We start from the raw sequence: 20,529 nt of genomic DNA, 5'->3' as shown, positions 1-20,529 counted from the left end.
TTACTACATAACATTGGATATGTACTGATAATTCAAAAACTAAACAGTAAGAGTACACAAATATTTGTGAGGAGATACTTTTGTATTAACAGATGAGGCGTTTTATTACAAAAACAGAAAGCAGCAACTATCGTATTTCATGCTCTGCTGTAATCAGTGAACAGGGGGAACATGGCATTTCCAAAGTGCTTCTGGCTCCGTGAGCGGTGTTCCAGAAGCGCGTGCTACAGGAAAACACTGCTGCGCGGGGCGATCCGGGCCTCAATAACCACTCCAGTGGGCTGGAGTGGTCTTCTGCCGGGGACTTGATGTGCCGTGGGGGCAGGTACCGACTTTCTAAAGACAGACAGAATTTTGCGCTCAGTGTTGGTTTAAACACGCATGTGCAGTGACGTACTGTATGTATCAGAGGATGTTCGATTGGCCGTTCTGCATATCAAGTCCCGTAGTTCTCGGTGATGATTTTGATTCGCTGATGGATTTTTTTAGAAACTTATTATTATTTTTTGGTTATTTATCTTTGCTGGCCTGCGATCTACCCTCAAGTCCTTGAAGATCGACCGGTCGATCGCGATCGGCTTAACGATGAACTCTGCTCTAAATCATGTCCAAAGTCTTGTAAAGGCCACATCACACAGCCGATACAAAAATTTTGTGTATTTTCCATCCATCTTCCTCTGCTTATTCGGGACCGGGTCGCGGGGGCAGCAGTCTAAGCAGAGGTGCCCAGACTTCCCTCGCCCCAGCCACTTCCTCCAGCTCCTCTGGGGGGACCCCGAGGCGTTCCCAGGCCAGCCAAGAGACGTAGTCTCTCCAGCGTGTCCTGGGTCTTCCCCGGGGCCTCCGCCCAGTGGGACATGGCTGGGAACACCTCTCCAGGGAGGCGTCCAGGAGGCGTCCGGACTAGATGCCAGTGCCACCTCAACTGTGTATTTTCCATGTATAAAATTTTGATCATTGGTGATACATGCGGGATATACGTATTCATAAGTATTTCTTGCGTTCATCATTCATCCATAAGCTCAGATGTCCATTAAGGGTTTTGGCTGACAGATCTTTACTAGATTTCAGTTTTGAGCCCCTTAAAATTTTAGGTTGTTTAAGAATTACGCAGTTTACAGGTATTTTACGTAGTTTATACCCAATTATGACGTAAATCTTACGCAATGGTGCGTGATTTTTGCGAGATCCATACGCAAATTTGTGGCCTTTTAGGACCGTTTCACACATGTCCGTGTATGTCTAACATACTTTTAACAAATGTATCACCGATATTTAACTTTTATATTGCGTATATGGCGCACATATCACCTTAAAATACTGGAATGTAATTGAAACACAAATCACTAATAATTTGTATATAAACAGTGCAATAATCACGCACGGTTTATGTTCTATGTTGATTTACATATTCTTTGCATGATTTATTTGTACTTATTCTGTAATTTTAATGTGGTTCATTCATGAAACATCTGTGAAAATTTCTCATAAAGACAACAACTGTTCTCATTTTTTCCACGTATATTCACATATGACCAGTTTTCTTCCATGCAATATGCACAAAATGCACAAAGTGGCTGTGTGACACGGCCTTAAGCAGCCACACAATTCAGGATGACAGAAGATTTAGATTTCTTTGTTGGTTTTCTAACCTGCTATTGGTCAGATCCGTTGGATTACTGAGCAAATCCTCAGCCATTTGAACTAATAAAAATAATAATAATTGATACTTTATTTATCCCACAATGGGGAAATTCTTCTCTGCATTTTGACCCATCCCCTGGGGGGAGGGGGGAGCTGCAGACTTGTCGCGCGTGGGGGCGACAGCTGGCTGGGGAGAGCGGGGATCCGCCAACCCTTCGGTTGTTGGACGACCTGCTCTACCGCATGAGCTAAACTGCCGCCTTCAATGTGAAATGTTGGTTTTGTATAGTTACATTTCTTGTTTTAGCATGCATGAAAATCAAGCCAGAAAAAGTGTAAACACCAAATCCGCGTTCACAGAGTGTTTTCTGAAATGGTACACATCATTTTATAGCTCTTTAAAATATTAGTTACTTTGTCACATCTCGTTCATCATATGTTCTCCCCTTATGAAGCACATTTGAGAGTCATTATTTTTTTTTCTGCTTTGTTATGTTGCTGAAGAATGTCCTGTCAGTTCTTTGTCGTTGTTTTTTGCCAGTTGTCCTTGAGCCCTTTTAGCAAGAAATGCAATCTGCTGCTCCAAGAGAATCTGAGAACATGACATCTTTCTTCCTGTCTGTTTCATTAAAATTATTATTATTATCATTATTATTATTATTATTATTATTATTATTAAAATCTACTGAACTGAATACATAAATGCTGTAAAACCTATAAGTGCAAGGTTAAATAAAATATAATTTAACATGTTACATATTAAGTAGTAACTCACATGCTCTGGCACAGAATTAGTACAGAAAAGCAAGTACGGTAGCTGAATCAGTTTTTGCACAGTGTTTTATTTCCCTTGTCACATTGAGTAATAATGCTTGTGTTTCCTGAATGTGCCTCTGGTACATGGGGAACGTCACCAACCAATTACCAGAGAGGGGGAAGGACCGCAGCACAAGAGAAAATGCTCCTATGAGATGGTGAGCACAGCGTAATGGTAAAAGCTGCTTAAGTAAAACGCTATAATTCATAATTTAGGCCTTCATTATATTTTAATGTCAGAGGTGAGCGGCTATGAAGGTTCAGCATTGAAAAATTGAAGCTATATAAATGAAAGAGGAAAGAGCACCACCTGAGCTATTGCTTCCATCCTACTACCTTGTAAAAAATAACACGAAACCACAAAACAGCTGAAAAGGGGATACTTTACATTCTGATCAGACTGAGAAGAACAGTATTTGGATATAGTTTGATATTTTTGTGAGCTTTTGCCAACAGTGGCAGCTGCACAGGCAACATAGATAGGGAGACTGAGCTTGGATTTAAAAGGCTTGCATATCTTATTTGTGCATCTGCTTAGCTGGAAAATTGGCCAGGAGAACAGGAGATTGAACATCTGTAGGCCAAGCAAAGCAGGCAGTCTGTTCACATAATTTCAACAAAAGAGAAGGAGAAAGGCATTCAAACGCTGACCTTCACCACTATATTGTTTTCACCAGAATCAAAGCTTGTATGTCATCAGTTGATTCGAATTTTAAAATTATTTTTTTTCTGGTTGTAATTTCAACATTATTTGCCTGAGAAATGTATTACCCTTTTATTGGGAGCTTATTGAAGGATTACTATCCTTTGCCTGATGGCCAAAAATTAGAGATTTGCAAAGGGATGGAGAATTGCTGAACTGCACCAGCAGGTGGTATGAGATATTTGATTGCATGAATGACAAACCACTATGAATCAAAGTTGAAAATTGTCTCACTAAAAACAGCCCATTTGCTGAGAGCAGCAAGGAACTCCTACCTGTGTAGTGAAGCATAAATGGACAACCCAGTCAGACTCACATTGGAGTGTTCAAAGTTTTCATTAAAATAAAGTTTGAAGTAGGCAGCAGCGCAGGAAACGTCAACGTGACCAAGTCTCCCAGTGACTAAAGATTAAGGAGGCAAGTTGTGTACTTCCAGTGAGTAAAGATAATGCTAACTGGAGATAAATCAATCTTATTTGAGATATTGTGGACATTTTACTGACATAAGTACGGCTGACAGGCAATGCTGGAGGGTAAGAAAATGGTCAATCAGTCAGAGTAAGCACTGTGGCAACTTGAAAAAGTCTTGTAATAACTATGTGTCCAGGAGGCGGTTAGAGTAAGTGGCCAAAGCAGTGTCAGAGGAAAAGAATCTGTTGTCCAAAAGTTGGAATAGAGTGATTGTTGAAATACATTTTACATTGCAATTTGCGGTTTTGGTGACATTTTATGGTGAGGGAGAGAGGAGAAGCAAGAGTTTGTAGAGTATAATCCAAAAGACAATCCAGGTCCAGTAACAATAATCCAGCAAAAAAACAAGGTCAAAAGCAGAAGCTTTGTTCAGGGCTGAACTTGACATGGATTTGATGTTAAATTTGAGATGGAAATTGGACAAATAAACCAAACACCCATGTAATTCACACTAAGAGGCATGTCTGCAGTGGAAAACCAGATCTTCTGGCCCATCCTGTACAGTGGAGGAGCCTGTCTCCTGCAAGCTTCCTGTAAGACTCCATGATTCATTGCAGCACTTGGCGGGACCTTAAGCAAGTTCAATGGATGGGACAGAAAGAAACTTGAACAGAAGATGCAGAGACTAAACTTTCCTGGTAGGCAAAAATGGGTCAAAGCATTCCTATAACTTTAGTGACATACCCGGCAGGATTACATCCGCAAATTACCTCACGAAATCAAAATGAAGGGTTCCAACAGCAAAGGTAAAGGTAGAGACTAGTGTTCAACTGCTAGTTCATTATCTCTGATTAGCACCTTGGACTATAGATGGAACCCTGAAGATAGACTGATCCAGAACTGCAACCATAATTTGAATAAATTCTGGGACCCTCGATGACACAATGTTTCTGTGGAGTCCACAAAAAATGAAAACATGCCGTAAAAGGATCTCAGTCATTCATTTGGCAAAGGGAAATTTAAGAGGAGGGAAGAAATATGGCATTGAGAGAATTTATCAATTGATACTAAATATATTGGTTTTTTTTTACCCTTGTGCTATCCTAGGCACTTTAACGTTGGGAGTTGGGTCATCTAGACCCATTAGACAGTGCTCTGAACCTTTTCTCTTCAATGATTTGTGATCTTCACTGGTGTCCATAGATTACATGAAATCTTTCCACTTTTATCCACCTTTGTCATGGTAGGGAGAACACGTCAATGTAAGGGTGGGGGGTCATCTGAGATGGCACAAGGTTTCATTTCATTTTTTCATTTATTTATTTGTTCCTTTCATGAAAATTATTTATGCCAAAATGTTTACATGTTTGTTTTACCCATTAAACATTTTCATGATTGGGTTACGAGGAGTGTAGACCAGGGACCAAATCCATGGGACTAAAAGCATTTGGGAATGGTACAAGGTCAACAGAACGCTGCAAGTCACTGGGAGCAAGGCTTGGCTCATTTACAATCTGAAAAGGTGGAGATGTTTTTTGGAAAGCCACCAGAATCTTTACAACAATAATACAGAGTTTTTCTTTGACTCAGGTGACAAAAAGGGCTGGAAGAAATTCAGGGGGAATGGAGGCATTGAGTGGGCTTTCTTTTACCTCATTTTCAAGGCTCATCCTAGTGGTAGCCAAATGAGGTATGGCAGGGAGGTATAGGTTTTCTACAGTTTCAAATCTAGGTTTGATCCTTCCAGGTCCTCACAGTTGTATGAACTGTGACATTCTTATTTCCTGATTGATAAGAGAAGAAGCAATTGAAGTGGTTAAAAAATAAAGACTAGCTGGCTTTATTAAACCTCTAAGCAGATCAGTAGTACACAAAGTTGTTGTTAGTGTCACTTCTCTAGTGCTAGTTTGATTGCCATAAGTTTGTGATCACTGACATTGTTCCATTCTGCAGACAGGCCTTTTGGACAAGATAGTGCCAATTCCCAACACTTTCACCTCAACAATAAATGGTTGCTTATCATTTGTAACACAAAGAATAGGTATATGGGCAAACATGGTCTTGAGTTTGTTGAATGCCTTAATAGCCTCAGTGGTCTATCTAAAACGTTTAATGAAGGTAAAGGGAAGGAGTGTTGCAGCAATTCGTCTATCCCTTGATGGTCCGTCTGTTGAAGTAGGGAAGGCCCAAAATACATAATTGCTTTCACTTTGTCAGGGGTAGGGTATAACAGAACTGCTTTCACCTTGTAAGGGTCCATATTTACTTGTCTGTTATCCTTTTAACACTGGAGCTTTAGACATTCTGTGAGCTATTGTAGCTCTTCCACAGTTTACGCATTAATGTAATTCCAGCTGATTCTAATGTGGAGAAAAGCAGCTTTGGGCTGATATGCAACACTTTAAGATAGTGAAGTGTTAACACAATCAACGTAAACCAGCTGATTCAAACGTAAAGCATTGGATATTGGCACAAAGCCATTTTCTCTGCATCAGAATCAGCTGGAATTATATTAATCACTTAAAGGTAAAAGAGTTATGGTAGTTCAAAGAGTTTATTATTATGCTGTTGCCGGCAACACCCCCAGTAATAAAGACTTGGAGACTTAAGACTTGGGGGGACATGAAGTTCAGTCTGTTCAGGAGCAGGTATGGTAAGACTGTCCTCACATACTGGACATGTTTGGCTTCTGAGCACAATAGATACATTAGAATATTATTAAGATACACAAAAAACAAATTTGCTTAGCATGGCACGTAGCACATTGTTGGGGTAATAGGAGAGATGGATCTATAGCAAACAATCCAACGGGAGATACAAGAGAATAATGGGAAAGAGAATCTAGGTTTAGTAACAATAATCTAATGGAGAGAACAAGGCAGAGACAGAGAACAGAAATACGACCAAAGCAAAGTTATTGAAAACCTCTCTAAATTCCAGGTTCTGGAGGAATGGAGGCATTGAGTAGAAACCAGTCTTTTGCATCCCTTAAGAGATGCAAGAAACTTTGTCTTCTTTTAAACATCTAGAGAAAGAGGTGCAAAAGACATACCAAGAACTGATATTTTGATAAACTGAGACTATACAGTAGAAAGAGTACAAAGGTCAATCAACTGAAATCCTGCAAACAATACCATCTTCTGCTGTGATCAGAGTACCTGGTTTGCATTATTCAGTGTTGCTTAGTAAGGTCATACACTGGGAAAAACTACACCAGGGTGACAGCTAGAGCTTTAGACAGTCTAAAAATGTGTATCCCCAAATAACTGCAACCATCAGCTGCGCTGTTGGACACAGATATTTCCTGACGCAGTGCATTTCACTGAAAGGATATGAACAGTAATAGGACACCGACGAAAAATTAAACTTCTACTCCAGGTTTCTAAAATATGTTCTCAATATGTTTAATTATTTCAATAAGCATCAATCACATAAAATGTGTTTTTTCCTTTGGAGGAATCTCCTAAATATATCTTTTTAAGATTTGCATAAAAAACGTAAGAATCTAAATGACATTTACCTTAAAGAAAGGTAAATAAAGGTAGCAAGTGTGACAGTACATAATGGTACACTTTGTTTGGATACCCTTCGGTAATGATTTATCAACTTTAATTTCTTTATATGAAAAGTTTTTGCTAATATATTTTCTGACTGAATATGGTGCTCAAGGACTTGAAGACAAAGAGGGGTCATTAACATAAATATGGAGCAGCAAGACAATTGACAAAGATGGGAACCAAAGAAAGTGATTGAAAAAAATTAAGTTGCCTAAATACCATTTATGACCTTTATATTATCAGAACAGTTTTGCTGAAAGTGAGTGTCATACCTGTAGTTTACTGGCCAGCGAACCATCCACATGCGGTGATAGGAGAGTGAAGTGACTGAGAAGCAGGTGACCAGGGTTAGAGTATAAAATGTGGAGACAAACACCTTGCATAGACCCTCATTCCACTCATAGTTGGAGTGCTGCCGCCGTAGTGTTATCACACAGTACATGGTGATAGGAATAGCCATGTTGAGAATGTGTGTTCCAGCCAGGGTGCATATAAGGAACTCCAGTGGCTTCCACTTTTTCTGCTTGGCACTAACACTGAGGATGCTCCAAGTGTTGGCCAGGATGGACACACCAGAGCAGACCAGCCATGCCAGCGTGTTGGCATTGATGACATCATCCTTCGTGGAGGTCACCTCATCCACCATGGTGCAGTGGAGCAGGGCGATGTCTGATGGGCTGTAAGGAACTGTAGGTAACAGCAGGTACACGCAAGGAGAAGGAGGAAGCGGTGATGGGCAGGAGGGGACACAGGGCGTTGAGCAAGGCAGGCATCCTATCTGGGTGGTCGTGTACTCTCCATGGGTTGAGCGCAGAGGATGACGGGCGTGGCTGTGCTTGAACACAGTGAGATGTTGATGGAAGGGGGTGGGACACTTGAGTCAATTCATTTACAGGTGTAACGCTAAATGGGAGACACAAAGGTCAGAGTCAGAAAATAGAACCAAAAGTTCAACTGAGCTTTAATTGAATTAATCAGTAATAACTGGTAAACAAATTAATAATAAGCTTGCGGACATAATGCTATGTTCAGCATCCAGCGCTGACTAGCTTCTGAAAGTGAATTTCCACACCACTGATCTTTTTAAATGCTAATATGTCAGTATTTTTATATTTGTATAGCTGTACTTATAATTTATCAAGCAAAAAAACAAAAAAAATTCATAAAAAAGTGCAAACATTAAGACAAACGATAGGAAAAAAAAAGTCTAGTGTTCTCATTTTGTGACTACTGTAACTTAATGTAATTCCAGTGGATTCTAAAGCTGAATAAAGCAGACTTGTGCTGATGTGTAGCACTTTATTGTAGTGTAGTGCCAACACAGTCTATGTAAATCAGCAGATTCTGCTGTGGAGAAAAGTGGCTTTTTTATATTGGCTTTGTACTGATATGCAAAGCTTAAAGACGATATGGTAAAGCCACTTTTCTCTAAGAATCAGCTGATTCATGTTGATCATGTAACCGGTTGAAAAGTTACTTGTGTTATTTAGGTGTAGTCAGCAACATCTCCAGTGTTAACTGGTTAACCTTATATCAAGCTAAATCTAAGTTACTTAATTAAAAGCTGTTTTAAACGTTTACACAAACATTCATGATAAAAGTAATGATTGGAGAGAACATTTGCAGTGTCTCCAATGAGAATTTTAAAATGCTTAGCACAGCTGGAGCATCATATTCGTGTTTTGTTTTTTTGGGTTGACTAAATACTGATGTGTTTCAGACTAAATCCCTTAGAGGGTAAGCAGAAGATGGTGGAACTTTGCAATCATACACTGATCACTGCTTCTATCTACCCCTCAAAACATTTTAAATAACTTTAAGGTTGGTTCAAACTGTGAAAGGATCAGCTCGCCGTTTGCGTAGTAACAACAGTGAGCAGCACGGACCTGTCAACACACAAAATATGGATGCTGCTGGGTTACGAAGCTGCAAATACACTGACCAAAAATATAAACGCAACACTTTTATTATTGCTCCCATTCTTTATGGTATGAACTCAAAGATGTGAAACATTTTCCACATACACCAACAGCACTTCTCCTTTGCCAAGACAATCCATCCCACCTCACAGGTGTGCCATATCAAGATGCTGATTAGAAAGCATGATTATTGCATAGGTGTGCCTTAGACTGGCCACAAGAAAAGGCCACTCTGAAATCTTCAGTTTTGTTTTATTGAGGGGTTCAGGGGACTCAGGGGACTCAGACAACCAGTCAGTATCTGGTGTGACCACCATTTGCCTCATGATGTGCGACACATCTCCTTTGCATAGAATTGATCAGGTTGTCTATTGTGGCATGTGGAATGTTGGTCCACTCTTCTTCAATGGTGTGTGAAGTTGCTGGATATTGGCAGGAACTGGAACACGCTTTTCGTGTACGCCGATCCAGAGCATCCCAAACATGCTCAATGGGTGACATGTCCGGTGAGTATGCTGGCCATGCAAGAACTGGGATGTTTTTAGCTTCCAAGAATTGTGTACAGATCCTTGCAACATGGGGTCATGCATTATCATGCTGCAACATGAGGTGATGTTGTTGGACGTACGGCACAACAATGGGCCCCAGGATCTTGTCACGTTATCTCTGTGCATTCAAAATGCAATCAATGAAATGCTCCTGTGTTCTTCACCCATAACATATGCCTGCCCATACCATAACTCCACCACCACCATAGGCTACTCGTTCCACAACATTGACATCAGAAAACCGCTCACCCACACGACACCACACACGCTGTCTGCCATCTGCCCTGAACAGTGTAAACCGGGATTCATCCGTGAAGAGAACACCTCTCCAACGTATCAGACGCCATTGCATGTGAGCATTTGCCCACTCAAGTCGGTTACGACGACGAACTGGAGTGAGGTCGAGACCTCGATGAGGAAGACGAGCATGCAGATGAGCTTCCCTGAGATGGTTTCTGACAGTTTGTGCAGAAATTCTGTGGTTATGCAAACCGATTGTTTCAGCAGCTGTCCGAGTTGCTGGTCTCAGACGATCTTGGAGGTGGACATGCTGGATGTGGAGGTCTTGGGCTGGTGTGGTTACACGTGGTCTGCGTTGTGAGGCCGGTTGGATGTGCTGCCAAATTCTCGGAAACGCTTTTGGAGACGGCTTATGGTGGAGAAATGGACATTCAATTCCCTAGCAACAGCTCTGGTGGACATTCCTGCTATCAGCATGCCAATTTTACGCTCCCTCAAAACTTGCAACATCTGTGGCATTGTGGGCAGAAATCACATCGCGTCAACACGCGCCGCGGGCCCTCGCGATGCTTTGTTTTAATTACAGTCAGTTAAAAACAGTCGGATTCCCCTGGTCCGCACCAGTTCTAAGTCAGCTGCTAGCTGCCGGTAGAAGAGTGGCCTTTTCTTGTGGCCAGTCTAAGGCACACCTGTGCAATAATCATGCTGTCTAATCAGCATCTTGATATGGCACACCTGCAAGGTGGGATGGATTGTCTTGGTAAAGGAGAAGTGCTCACTATCACAGATTTAGACAGATTTGTGAACAATATTTCAGAGAACTGGTTATTTTGTGTTTGTGGAAAATGTTTCACATCTTTGAGTTCATACCATTAAATATGGGAGCAATAACAAAAGTGTTGTGTTTATATTTTTGGACAGTGTATTAAGGCAACCAGCGGACCCATAAACAAAGTCAGGGAGTAAACTCCATGTGCAGAAAAGCTTCCAGCAGCTGAATCCAAAGTAAAGCAAAAGCACGTTTGTCTTTCTGTAATCTTGTCACACACAGTTTTTATGTTTGTTTGTTTTTTGTAAAACAAGGCAAAACTTTATTCAAGCAAGATCTTCCTGTGAAGAGCATTGAGGAAAACCTTCTATGTTTACTCTCCTAAAAACATCAAACCAGTCTGGGGTATAAAAAGAGTGATTCAGAGCTTTGATTTAGAACTCTCCAGGTGGTTAAGGTAGACTGAGCAGCAGGATGTATATTGACTGAGCAGAACACACAGTTGAATGAAAATGAATCAGACAACATAAAAAGCAACTGTGCCACCCCTTGACCCAAATCACCCACTACTACCAGTCCTACAGTTCCCTTGAGGGGAACAAGGAAACACAGCAAGTCTGTGTTGTTTTTTCAAAAGCAACAATGAAAGTCAACATGTTTACAATCTAAACGCATAGCTATTAAATGGAATTGGCAAAAGAGTATAGTAGTAAATGGGTATTGGTTAAATTGTTACATGAGCATACTTTCCTAATGTCAAACCACAAAACACAAATCTGTTAAATGAAGTGTTACATGTTATATTTAAGATGATGTAACAAACACACAATTTGCTTTTTTGAGTGCATGTGTGAATGTTTCCTGTGATTTCCTGGAGTTTGTATTATGTTTAATGCAGGCTAATTCACTGACATCCTCAGATATTCAATGAATGGAACTCCTTACAGTCTTAGGGTTATTATCAACTCTATCTCTGCTTTAATACCATTAAATATAGTAAATATCTAAAATATTGTAAATATATTGTCAATGTTCATGCAATGTTTACATTTTTGGTTCAATGAGCAAACAGTGATTGCAGTTTAACAGAGTTGTTTTAAAGACTGACTGACGGGCAGTGGAACATCGCAGCCACCCACAGTCCCATGAGCCTCTAGGCTAAATCTGTCCTCTGCACAAGGAAAGTCAGAGCTAAGAATTGCACACACACACGCAAGATAAAATATATTAGTGTCATGGTGCCTCTGTCAGACTCCTCCCCTCTCTGTCTGGTTCCTGATGCGACTCAGCTGCGACCACTTACCTCATCACCTGCCTGTCTTCTTAAGGAGCCCCTGGACCAGTATTCATCGCCAGTCCGTTGCCCCTGATGGTGCATAGTATTGTTGTCATGTTCATAGCTCTCGTTATTAAGCCTTGGTCTAAGTCTCGCTCTCTACCTTGTTCCCAGGAGTCCATAAACACGAGTGGTCGTCTGAGTCTTCTTCATCCACGGATCCAAGCCACAGCATTCCCTCCTGTCACGCCTAGAGCCTCTGCCGTAACTCTAGAGACACCACGAGCCTCTGCCGACCCACCAGTGACGTCACGGGCCACCGGACCGAACCATCCTCGCCGCGGGTTCCTCCAAGGACGTCAACTCCACCAAGAACAATCCACAAACCAAGAATCAATATTAAAACCTTCTTTCATTCCACCACGTACTCACCTGTGTTTCTTCCGGGTTCCAGCGTCTGGGTCTATTCGTTACGCTCGCCATGACAGAACGGACTGGCCATACTCCTGACCCAGCTGACTCGGAAGGATTTCGCCTCGCCCTCTCTCAACAAGGAGCCTTTTTGGAACTCCACTCCAACGCCATCTCAAGAATTACTGCCCTTCAGGAAGATCTACTTTCGCGGATCCAGGTTATTTCACGAACACTACATAATATATCCAACCTCTCTGGTCATTCCACAGTTCCCGATCCTTCCTCATGTTCCGGCAACAGTCCCACTTCCGCTTCCGGTTCAGCCGAACTACCGGAAAATTTCCGCCTCCTACCGGAACCATTTCACGGTGACGTCACAGCCTGCGGTGGATTTTTATTACAAAGCCAGCTGATTTTCCAGCAAGCCCCCAGATATTACCAGACCGACCACAACAAAATCACCCTTATTGTCAATTCTCTCAGAAATAAAGCCCTCCGTTCGGCGCAGGCCTTCATATCTGCTAACCCCATTGCACGTCTTTCATATGACCATTTCCTCCGTGAATTTTGCCTAATATTCGATCAACCCCGGAAACAGGAGGAAGCTACTCGATGCTTACTCAACCTCAAACAAAACAATCGATCAGTCAGCGACCACGTCATTGATTTTCGTATTTTAGCAGTTGAAGCTGGATGGCCCGACCTGGCACTCAAAGGTGTTTTTTACCAGTCATTAAATGAGAGAATAAAAGACCACCTCTGCGCCCAACCAGAAGCACGCTCTTTTGAACAGTTAGTCACGGCGGCTCTCCGCTCCGAAATTCGTTTAAGCGAGCGTCAATTAGAACGCACACAAATTCTTTTTCAACCGGTGACTAGCCCATTTAGCATCTCTACTGCCAAAAATACTCCTCTTATTGAAGCTCCTGCCACGGCAAAATATCTGGAGGAACCGATACAAATCGGCCACTCGAAATTAACTGAAGATGAACGCCGTAAAAGACGAGAAGAAGGTTCCTGTTTCTATTGTGGAACTAAGGGTCATCTGGTCTCCACCTGCCCTCTCCGTAAACCACAGAACACCACGCAAAACGACAGGTCGCTGGGGGCATTAGCCAATTCTGGTAAAGAATTTTTGCTTATTCCTATTAAGCTCTGCCTTAAAACTCATGCTCATAATTTTCGTGCTCTTGTTGACTCCGGGGCGGAGCAGAGTCTCATTGATCAGCAACTAGTTAATGAACTCTCCATACCCACAGAACCACTGGAAATTCCCATAGAGGCTTCGGGCCTGGGTGGCCAACATCTGTCACGCATTACCCATCGGACCAAACCCATCCTGCTCGTATCATCAGGTAACCATAGAGAATCCATTCAACTTCTCATCACGCAGTCTCCGCAAAACCCCATTGTCCTAGGGTTTTCCTGGTTAAAACTACACAACCCTCAGTTCAACTGGTCCCAAGGCACCATTACTAATTGGAGTTCATATTGCCTCGCCAATTGTCTGCTATCCGCAGTTCCCACTGTTTCTGTTTCCCGCTCTGAAGATTCTAGTAATGTTGATCTGTCTAAAATCCCTCCGTGTTATCACGATCTCAAATCCGTTTTCTGTAAGGCCAAGGCCAGCGCTCTTCCACCTCACCGCCCCTACGACTGCGCGATTAACTTACTACCCGGTGCCTCGCTTCCTAAAGGCCGTTTGTTCAACCTATCAGGTCCTGAGAAGGTCGCCATGGAGGAGTATGTTCAAGAAGCTCTGTCACTGGGGCATATCAGACCATCCTCTTCCCCAGTGGGAGCCGGCTTCTTTTTTGTAGAAAAGAAGGACAAAACGTTAAGGCCGTGCATTGACTACCGGGAGCTCAATCAAATAACCATAAAAGACAAATACACTCTACCTCTCATTTCATCAGTCTTCGACTCTGTACAAGAAGCCCGCATTTTTACCAAGTTAGATCTCAGAAACGCGTATCATCTTGTCCGCATAAGAGACGGTGATGAGTGGAAAACAGCCTTCAACACCCCGTTGGGTCATTATGAATATTTAGTCATGCCTTTCGGCCTTACCAACGCCCCAGCTGTCTTCCAAAGGATGGTTAATGACATATTACGTGACTTCCTGAACCGCTTCGTTTTCGTTTATCTGGACGACATCTTAATCTACTCTCACAACCAAGCCCAGCATGAACACCATGTCCGCTTAGTGCTGGAGAGACTGTTGGAAAACCAGCTATATGTAAAACACGAGAAATGTGAATTCCATGTACCCACGGTGCGGTTCCTTGGTTACATTCTGGAAGCGGGGTGCATCCGTCCCGATCCCTCCAAAATAGAGGCCGTCACCAACTGGGAACCTCCCGAAACCCGCAAAAAGCTCCAGCAATTTCTCGGTTTTGCTAACTTCTATAGACGTTTCATCAGGAACTACAGCAGCATAGCCGCCCCACTTACTCGTCTCACCTCCGTCAATCATCCCTTCAAGTGGTCCACTGAAGCTCAACAGGCCTTTGATAAGCTTAAGAAACTTTTTGTGTCAGCTCCTATTCTCATCCAACCTGATCCATCACGACAATTCATCGTCGAAGTCGACGCCTCGGACTCTGGTGTGGGAGCTGTTCTATCGCAAAAGGAGGAGAGTACAGGCAAGCTGAAACCATGTGCCTTTTTCTCCCGTAAACTCTCTCCCTCAGAACAAAATTACGATGTTGGCAACCGAGAGCTCCTGGCTATTAAACTGGCTCTGGAGGAGTGGCGTCACTGGTTGGAGGGAGCTGAACAGCCGTTCGTTGTGTGGACCGATCATAAGAACCTGGCATACCTCAGATCCGCCAAAAGGCTCACCTCCAGGCAAGCTCGTTGGTGTCTCTTTTTTGACCGATTTCAGTTCATTATTACTTACAGACCAGGCTCCCGTAATATCAAGCCGGACGCCCTCTCCCGGAAGTATAGCCCCTCAGAACGCACCACCACACCCATTTTGCCGCCCACCTGCATCGTTGGGACCCTTACCTGGGACATTGAATCCAAGCTTCTCCAGGCTCAAGGTGAGGAGACTGACCACCCGCCAGCTCCAAGGGGGACACTGTTTGTGCCATCCTCACTTCGCTCGGACGTCATTTCCTGGGGTCATTCCTCTCGTGTGGCGTGCCATGGTGGGGTGCACCGGACCCTTAGCCTACTCCGGAAGAGGTTTTTCTGGCCCTCCATGGATAAAGACGTCCGCGAATACGTCTCGGCGTGCACCACTTGTGCCCGTTCCAAGGCGTCGTCCTCTGCTCCAGCAGGATTACTCCACCCACTCTCTACCCCCAATCGTCCATGGTCTCACCTGGCTATAGACTTTGTCACTGGGTTACCCCCCTCACGAGGTAATACAGTCATCCTCACTGTCATTGACCGCTTCTCTAAGATGGCTCACTTCATTCCTCTCCCTCAACTACCCACCGCCACTGCGACTGCTGATATCATGATTAATCATGTCTTCCGCCACCATGGTATCCCCGCTGACATCGTCTCCGACCGTGGCCCCCAGTTCATCTCGCAAGTCTGGAAGGCGTTTTGTACGGCCTTGGGGGCCACGGTCAGTCTCACCTCCGGCTATCACCCACAATCCAACGGCCAGGCAGAGAGAGCGAACCAGGAACTGGAGGCAGCTCTTCGCTGTCTGGCGGCACAGAATCAGCAGGACTGGTCCCAATACCTCGTCTGGATCGAGTATGCTCATAATACTCATCCCTCCACTGCTACCGGGATCTCTCCTTTTGAGGCCGCCCTTGGGTACTCACCACCTCTGTTTCCATCTCAAGAACTAGACTTGGCAGTGCCTTCCGTCCAACACCACCTACAACGTTGTCAACGTGTGTGGAATCAGACGAGGGCTGCTCTCCTTCGCACCAAGGAGAGCAACTGCCGCCTAGCCAATCGCCGCAGGGTGGTGGGACCCGATTACCAACCTGGTCAGAGGGTCTGGCTCTCAACCCGCAACATACCCATCCAAGCATCCTCCAAGAAACTGGCTCCCAGATTCATTGGTCCTTATGTCATCGAAAAGGTCATCAATCCTACCTGCGTCCGTCTCCGTCTGCCCAAGGCCCTCAAGGTACACCCGTCTTTCCATATCTCGCAGGTCAAGCCAGTTCAGGACAGTCCTCTGTGCCCGCCGTCCGCTTCCCCGCCGCCCGCCCGCCTCATCGACGGCGCTCCGGCCTATGACGTCAGCCGGGTTCTGGATGTCCGTCGTAGGGGTCGTGGGTTCCAGTTCCTGGTCGACTGGGTGGGCTACGGTCCGGAGGAGCGCTCCTGGATTCCCCGCTCCTTTATTTTGGACCCCTCGCTCATTGAGGATTTCTACCGGGCCCACCCAGATCGCCGCCCTTGACGGCCTGGGGGCGGTCGTTGCGGGGGGGGTACTGTCATGGTGCCTCTGTCAGACTCCTCCCCTCTCTGTCTGGTTCCTGATGCGACTCAGCTGCGACCACTTACCTCATCACCTGCCTGTCTTCTTAAGGAGCCCCTGGACCAGTATTCATCGCCAGTCCGTTGCCCCTGATGGTGCATAGTATTGTTGTCATGTTCATAGCTCTCGTTATTAAGCCTTGGTCTAAGTCTCGCTCTCTACCTTGTTCCCAGGAGTCCATAAACACGAGTGGTTGTCTGAGTCTTCTTCATCCACGGATCCAAGCCACAGCATTCCCTCCTGTCACGCCTAGAGCCTCTGCCGTAACTCTAGAGACACCACGAGCCTCTGCCGACCCACCAGTGACGCCACGGGCCACCGGACCGAACCATCCTCGCCGCGGGTTCCTCCAAGGACGTCAACTCCACCAAGAACAATCCACAAACCAAGAATCAATATTAAAACCTTCTTTCATTCCACCACGTACTCACCTGTGTTTCTTCCGGGTTCCAGCGTCTGGGTCTATTCGTTACGCTCGCCATGACAATTAGCATTGATAGGAAGAGGTTCAGAAAACACAATAACTAAACACAATGTATGATTAACATGTATTTACAACATATTCAAAAAAAAGATTTAGTACATTCTAACATTACAGCAAGAGCCCAGGGTACTTTGGTACTAGTTCAATCATTTGTTGATGACATCAATTGAATCAGAAACTAACCCACTAATAGATGTCTCCTTGTCTTTTTTATCTTCTACTGTGTAGTCTATAAGAATTAGCTATTCTGTCTTTTATTTTACATTTTCCTATTTAAAATAAAAAAAAATAAAAAACACCAAAATAATTTTGACATTCATGCTAAAAGTGCTTTAATATTTTAATGGTAAAGTTTTTGTTTACATCTGAAAGCCACTACTATCCTTTCCAAATGTTTTTTGTTAAAAAAAACATGACCATATAAATCATTATTAGTGTTAATTCTTTATAGATACATTGCTGTGTAACTAATTAACTAACAAACTATGACTGGAATTTACACACAAATCACTGATTGCTGGTAAAGAGCCAGTTGCTTTTTTTTTTTTTCCACAAAGCTAAAACCAGGTCAGGTGAGAAAAAGTGGTCAGTAATGCACAGTTTCAGTCAACATGTGAGCTGTAGTACTGGGTGAGAACTGCTGTATTTGTTTGTTGCCACGGCACATCTCAGCATTAATCCAGGAGTCACTGGAGTAAAAGAGGCAGTAGATTTCTTTAACTTCCACTGACAAGTGGGACGTCTGCATTAAAGGGGTGTTTTCCCAGTTAAGATACAATCTATGCATGTCAGTGAATACATTTAGTTGGTGGCTTGGCCTGTTCTTAATAGTGCAATGTGAAAGCTGAAAATTACTATACAGAATAATATACAGAATATAATGACTAAAGAATCAACTGGTTCCTGTGCTTTTGAAGTTTTGGTTTAAATTTTAAATATGTTTTTTTTTTCAATACTATCTGCGTATTTATTTTACGACCACTTAACTTACATTGAGATTCTGACATGGTTCCTGCCTTTTGAAATCACTGAAACCAGACTTTGAGGTCTTTAAAGGGTCTACACCATGCAAAATAATTTTTTTGAGCTTTTAAGTGTTTCATGATGTTTTCTCACGAAAGAAAACCCCAAAGCGCTATTTCGATCCTCTAAAAACCTGCGCTCTGAGCACCAGCCCCTCACAAACACACGAAAATGAGTGGGTTGTCATATTGTGACGTAGACCAGTGACAACAGCCCCTTCCAGGAGGTGTTTGTGCTGCCAGCACCACCTCCAGGCAAACACAAATGCCCACTTTCTTTCCAGAGCTAGTGGTATATGGTAAAAACTCGTTGATTTTATATGCACATCCATCTTTGGAAAAATTTGGAGGTTTTTTGTTTTCATGGTCAAAACGCAGACATGCTGCCGAGGCCGGCTCTAGGCTGATGTCAGCAAAGGCTGTGCCTCAGACATTAAGTCATCATACTTTTGGCTTGGAAAAGAATTCAGGAAGAAAACAAATATTTTCTTAAATAATTTTTTCTTTCAGTGCCAAAGGCTATTATCATACATATGAATATGGTTTACTATAAAAGGCTCAAATATAGCATGGTGTAGGCCTTTTAAATAGACAATTACTAAACTATAACTAGGACAATTTGGACAATTTGAAATAATCTGGCAGAAAATTCTCAAAAATCTTTGAGAAGAACTTGGACCAATTTTGAATATGAAAATAAATCTGTCTGACCTCAAAAATCTGTTAATATATTCTCTATTACAACAGCAAATCTAAGTTTACATCATAACCTGCAAGAGAGTGAAATATTTTCTTCTGGAAGATGCAATCCAAACAGCAGATTGTCAGTTATTGTGAGGATTGGTGCCTTTTTGTTTGCATTTTTAATTCATCTGTTTTTTTCCCCGTTTTCTCCTGTCACTGCACACCTGATCCAAGTTTTAAACCATTCAATCTATCTAGGTTCATTGTTGCTTCTGTTTATTTGTGTCAGGTCATATGTTGTTACACTTTGTGCTTCACCTTTTGTTCTTAACTTTGTCGTGTTTTAAATTGGTATTTTAAACATATACGTTTTTTCCACCTTATTTCTTTGTTTTGAGTCTACAATTCAGAACTGTTAAAATTGTTTATCTGTCAGTTCCATTGGAAAAAGCAGAATACTACATTTTAAATCTTTACTTTCTCTACTAAAATGGAAGCTTGAACCAAAACACACAAACAATTTGTTTTCATTTTTGCAGAATAAAAATGAAACATCAAATATGGTAAAAAAAAATAAATAAATAAGGAATACTGTGTACCGTGGTTTTTCCCTAAAGTAGAAAGGATAGACTTTCACAACCCCTGAAACCCAGCAATACTGCATCATCCTGACTGACCCTCATCTAAATGTAAAATACTTTGCTGCTCATTCATCACATCTGACTGTTGTTTTTCCTCAGGTTTTACAAAGGAAGTTACTTAAATGCAACACAGGAGTTAAGTAACACTTGTGAAGATGGTAATACTGAAACATATGGGATTACTTTTAAATGAGAATAAAAACCCATTTGGAATGTCTTACAGTTTGTAATGAACTTGCACAATACTAGTTGCATCTGATGTCTTCTATAAATATCGATAATGTCTACATTAGAAATAAAAACAGGATGCTCACATTGTTAATTCTTACATTTTTGCGCAGTTCATCATTAGTCAGTGCAGAAGAAGAGTATGTGTCATTCGTTACCTGATAGATTGGATTAATTAATACCATTATTTAGTTTGTATTTTTCTTATTTTTAACAAACCTAACTCCCGTCTTCTTTCCTTCCTCTTCTGATAGAGTAAATAGGATATATTTTTCAGGCACTCTGTATATTTGTTTTAATATTTGAAAAAGAAAAGGTATTTCTGTGAGAATTGAAAAAGAGCAGAGTTGACAGTCCCGTCATGTCATTTCATTTTAAAAGAGGCTTTTTCTGCATGGTTACATCATCACTAGGAGTTACAACAGAAAAAAACAGACGTATAAAGTAGAAATACTGAATGTGACAAATGAAGTTGGCAAATGGCAGACCTCTCTTCACCCTGTGGAAAAATGTCATGAATCGTATTTTCAGTTTCGTATGTTATAAAGACTCTAGCGGATTCCTGTCTTTAAAAGCTCCTTTGTCCTTTTTCGGTATGGTACAACATTCCTTTCATGTGGTCCTGAAAATCTAAGAGACGAAATACCACTTCTTTTTGTGGTAAACTCGAGATAGGACGAATGACCAACTTATGAGCATAGTTTAGCTGTCCCT

The 20,529-nt window shown here is 42.4% G+C and overlaps 1 protein-coding gene and 1 long non-coding RNA gene across 3 annotated transcripts in view; one reads left to right on the top strand and one right to left on the bottom strand.

Annotated features, from left to right (window-relative positions):
* The window catches only part of gpr153 (G protein-coupled receptor 153), a 48,396-nt gene that overhangs the window by 13,004 nt on the left and 14,863 nt on the right, over positions 1–20,529 (bottom strand). For both annotated transcript variants that reach the window (XM_020704522.2, XM_011476896.3), the window contains exon 2: positions 7,404–8,034. In XM_020704522.2, the coding sequence (XP_020560181.1) occupies positions 7,404–7,777 (374 nt within the window). In that variant the 5' untranslated portion in view covers positions 7,778–8,034. The remainder of the gene's footprint in view (positions 1–7,403; positions 8,035–20,529) is intronic.
* On the top strand, positions 11,843–12,302 carry LOC105354340. Its single transcript, XR_908983.2, has 2 exons — positions 11,843–11,979; positions 12,058–12,302. It is a non-coding gene; the product is annotated as an uncharacterized LOC105354340 (long non-coding RNA).

The sequence above is a fragment of the Oryzias latipes genome, chromosome 7 (genome assembly GCF_002234675.1).
Source record: "Oryzias latipes chromosome 7, ASM223467v1".
NCBI classification, from domain to species: domain Eukaryota; kingdom Metazoa; phylum Chordata; class Actinopteri; order Beloniformes; family Adrianichthyidae; genus Oryzias; species Oryzias latipes.
This window is presented reverse-complemented; position numbering and strand designations above follow the sequence as displayed.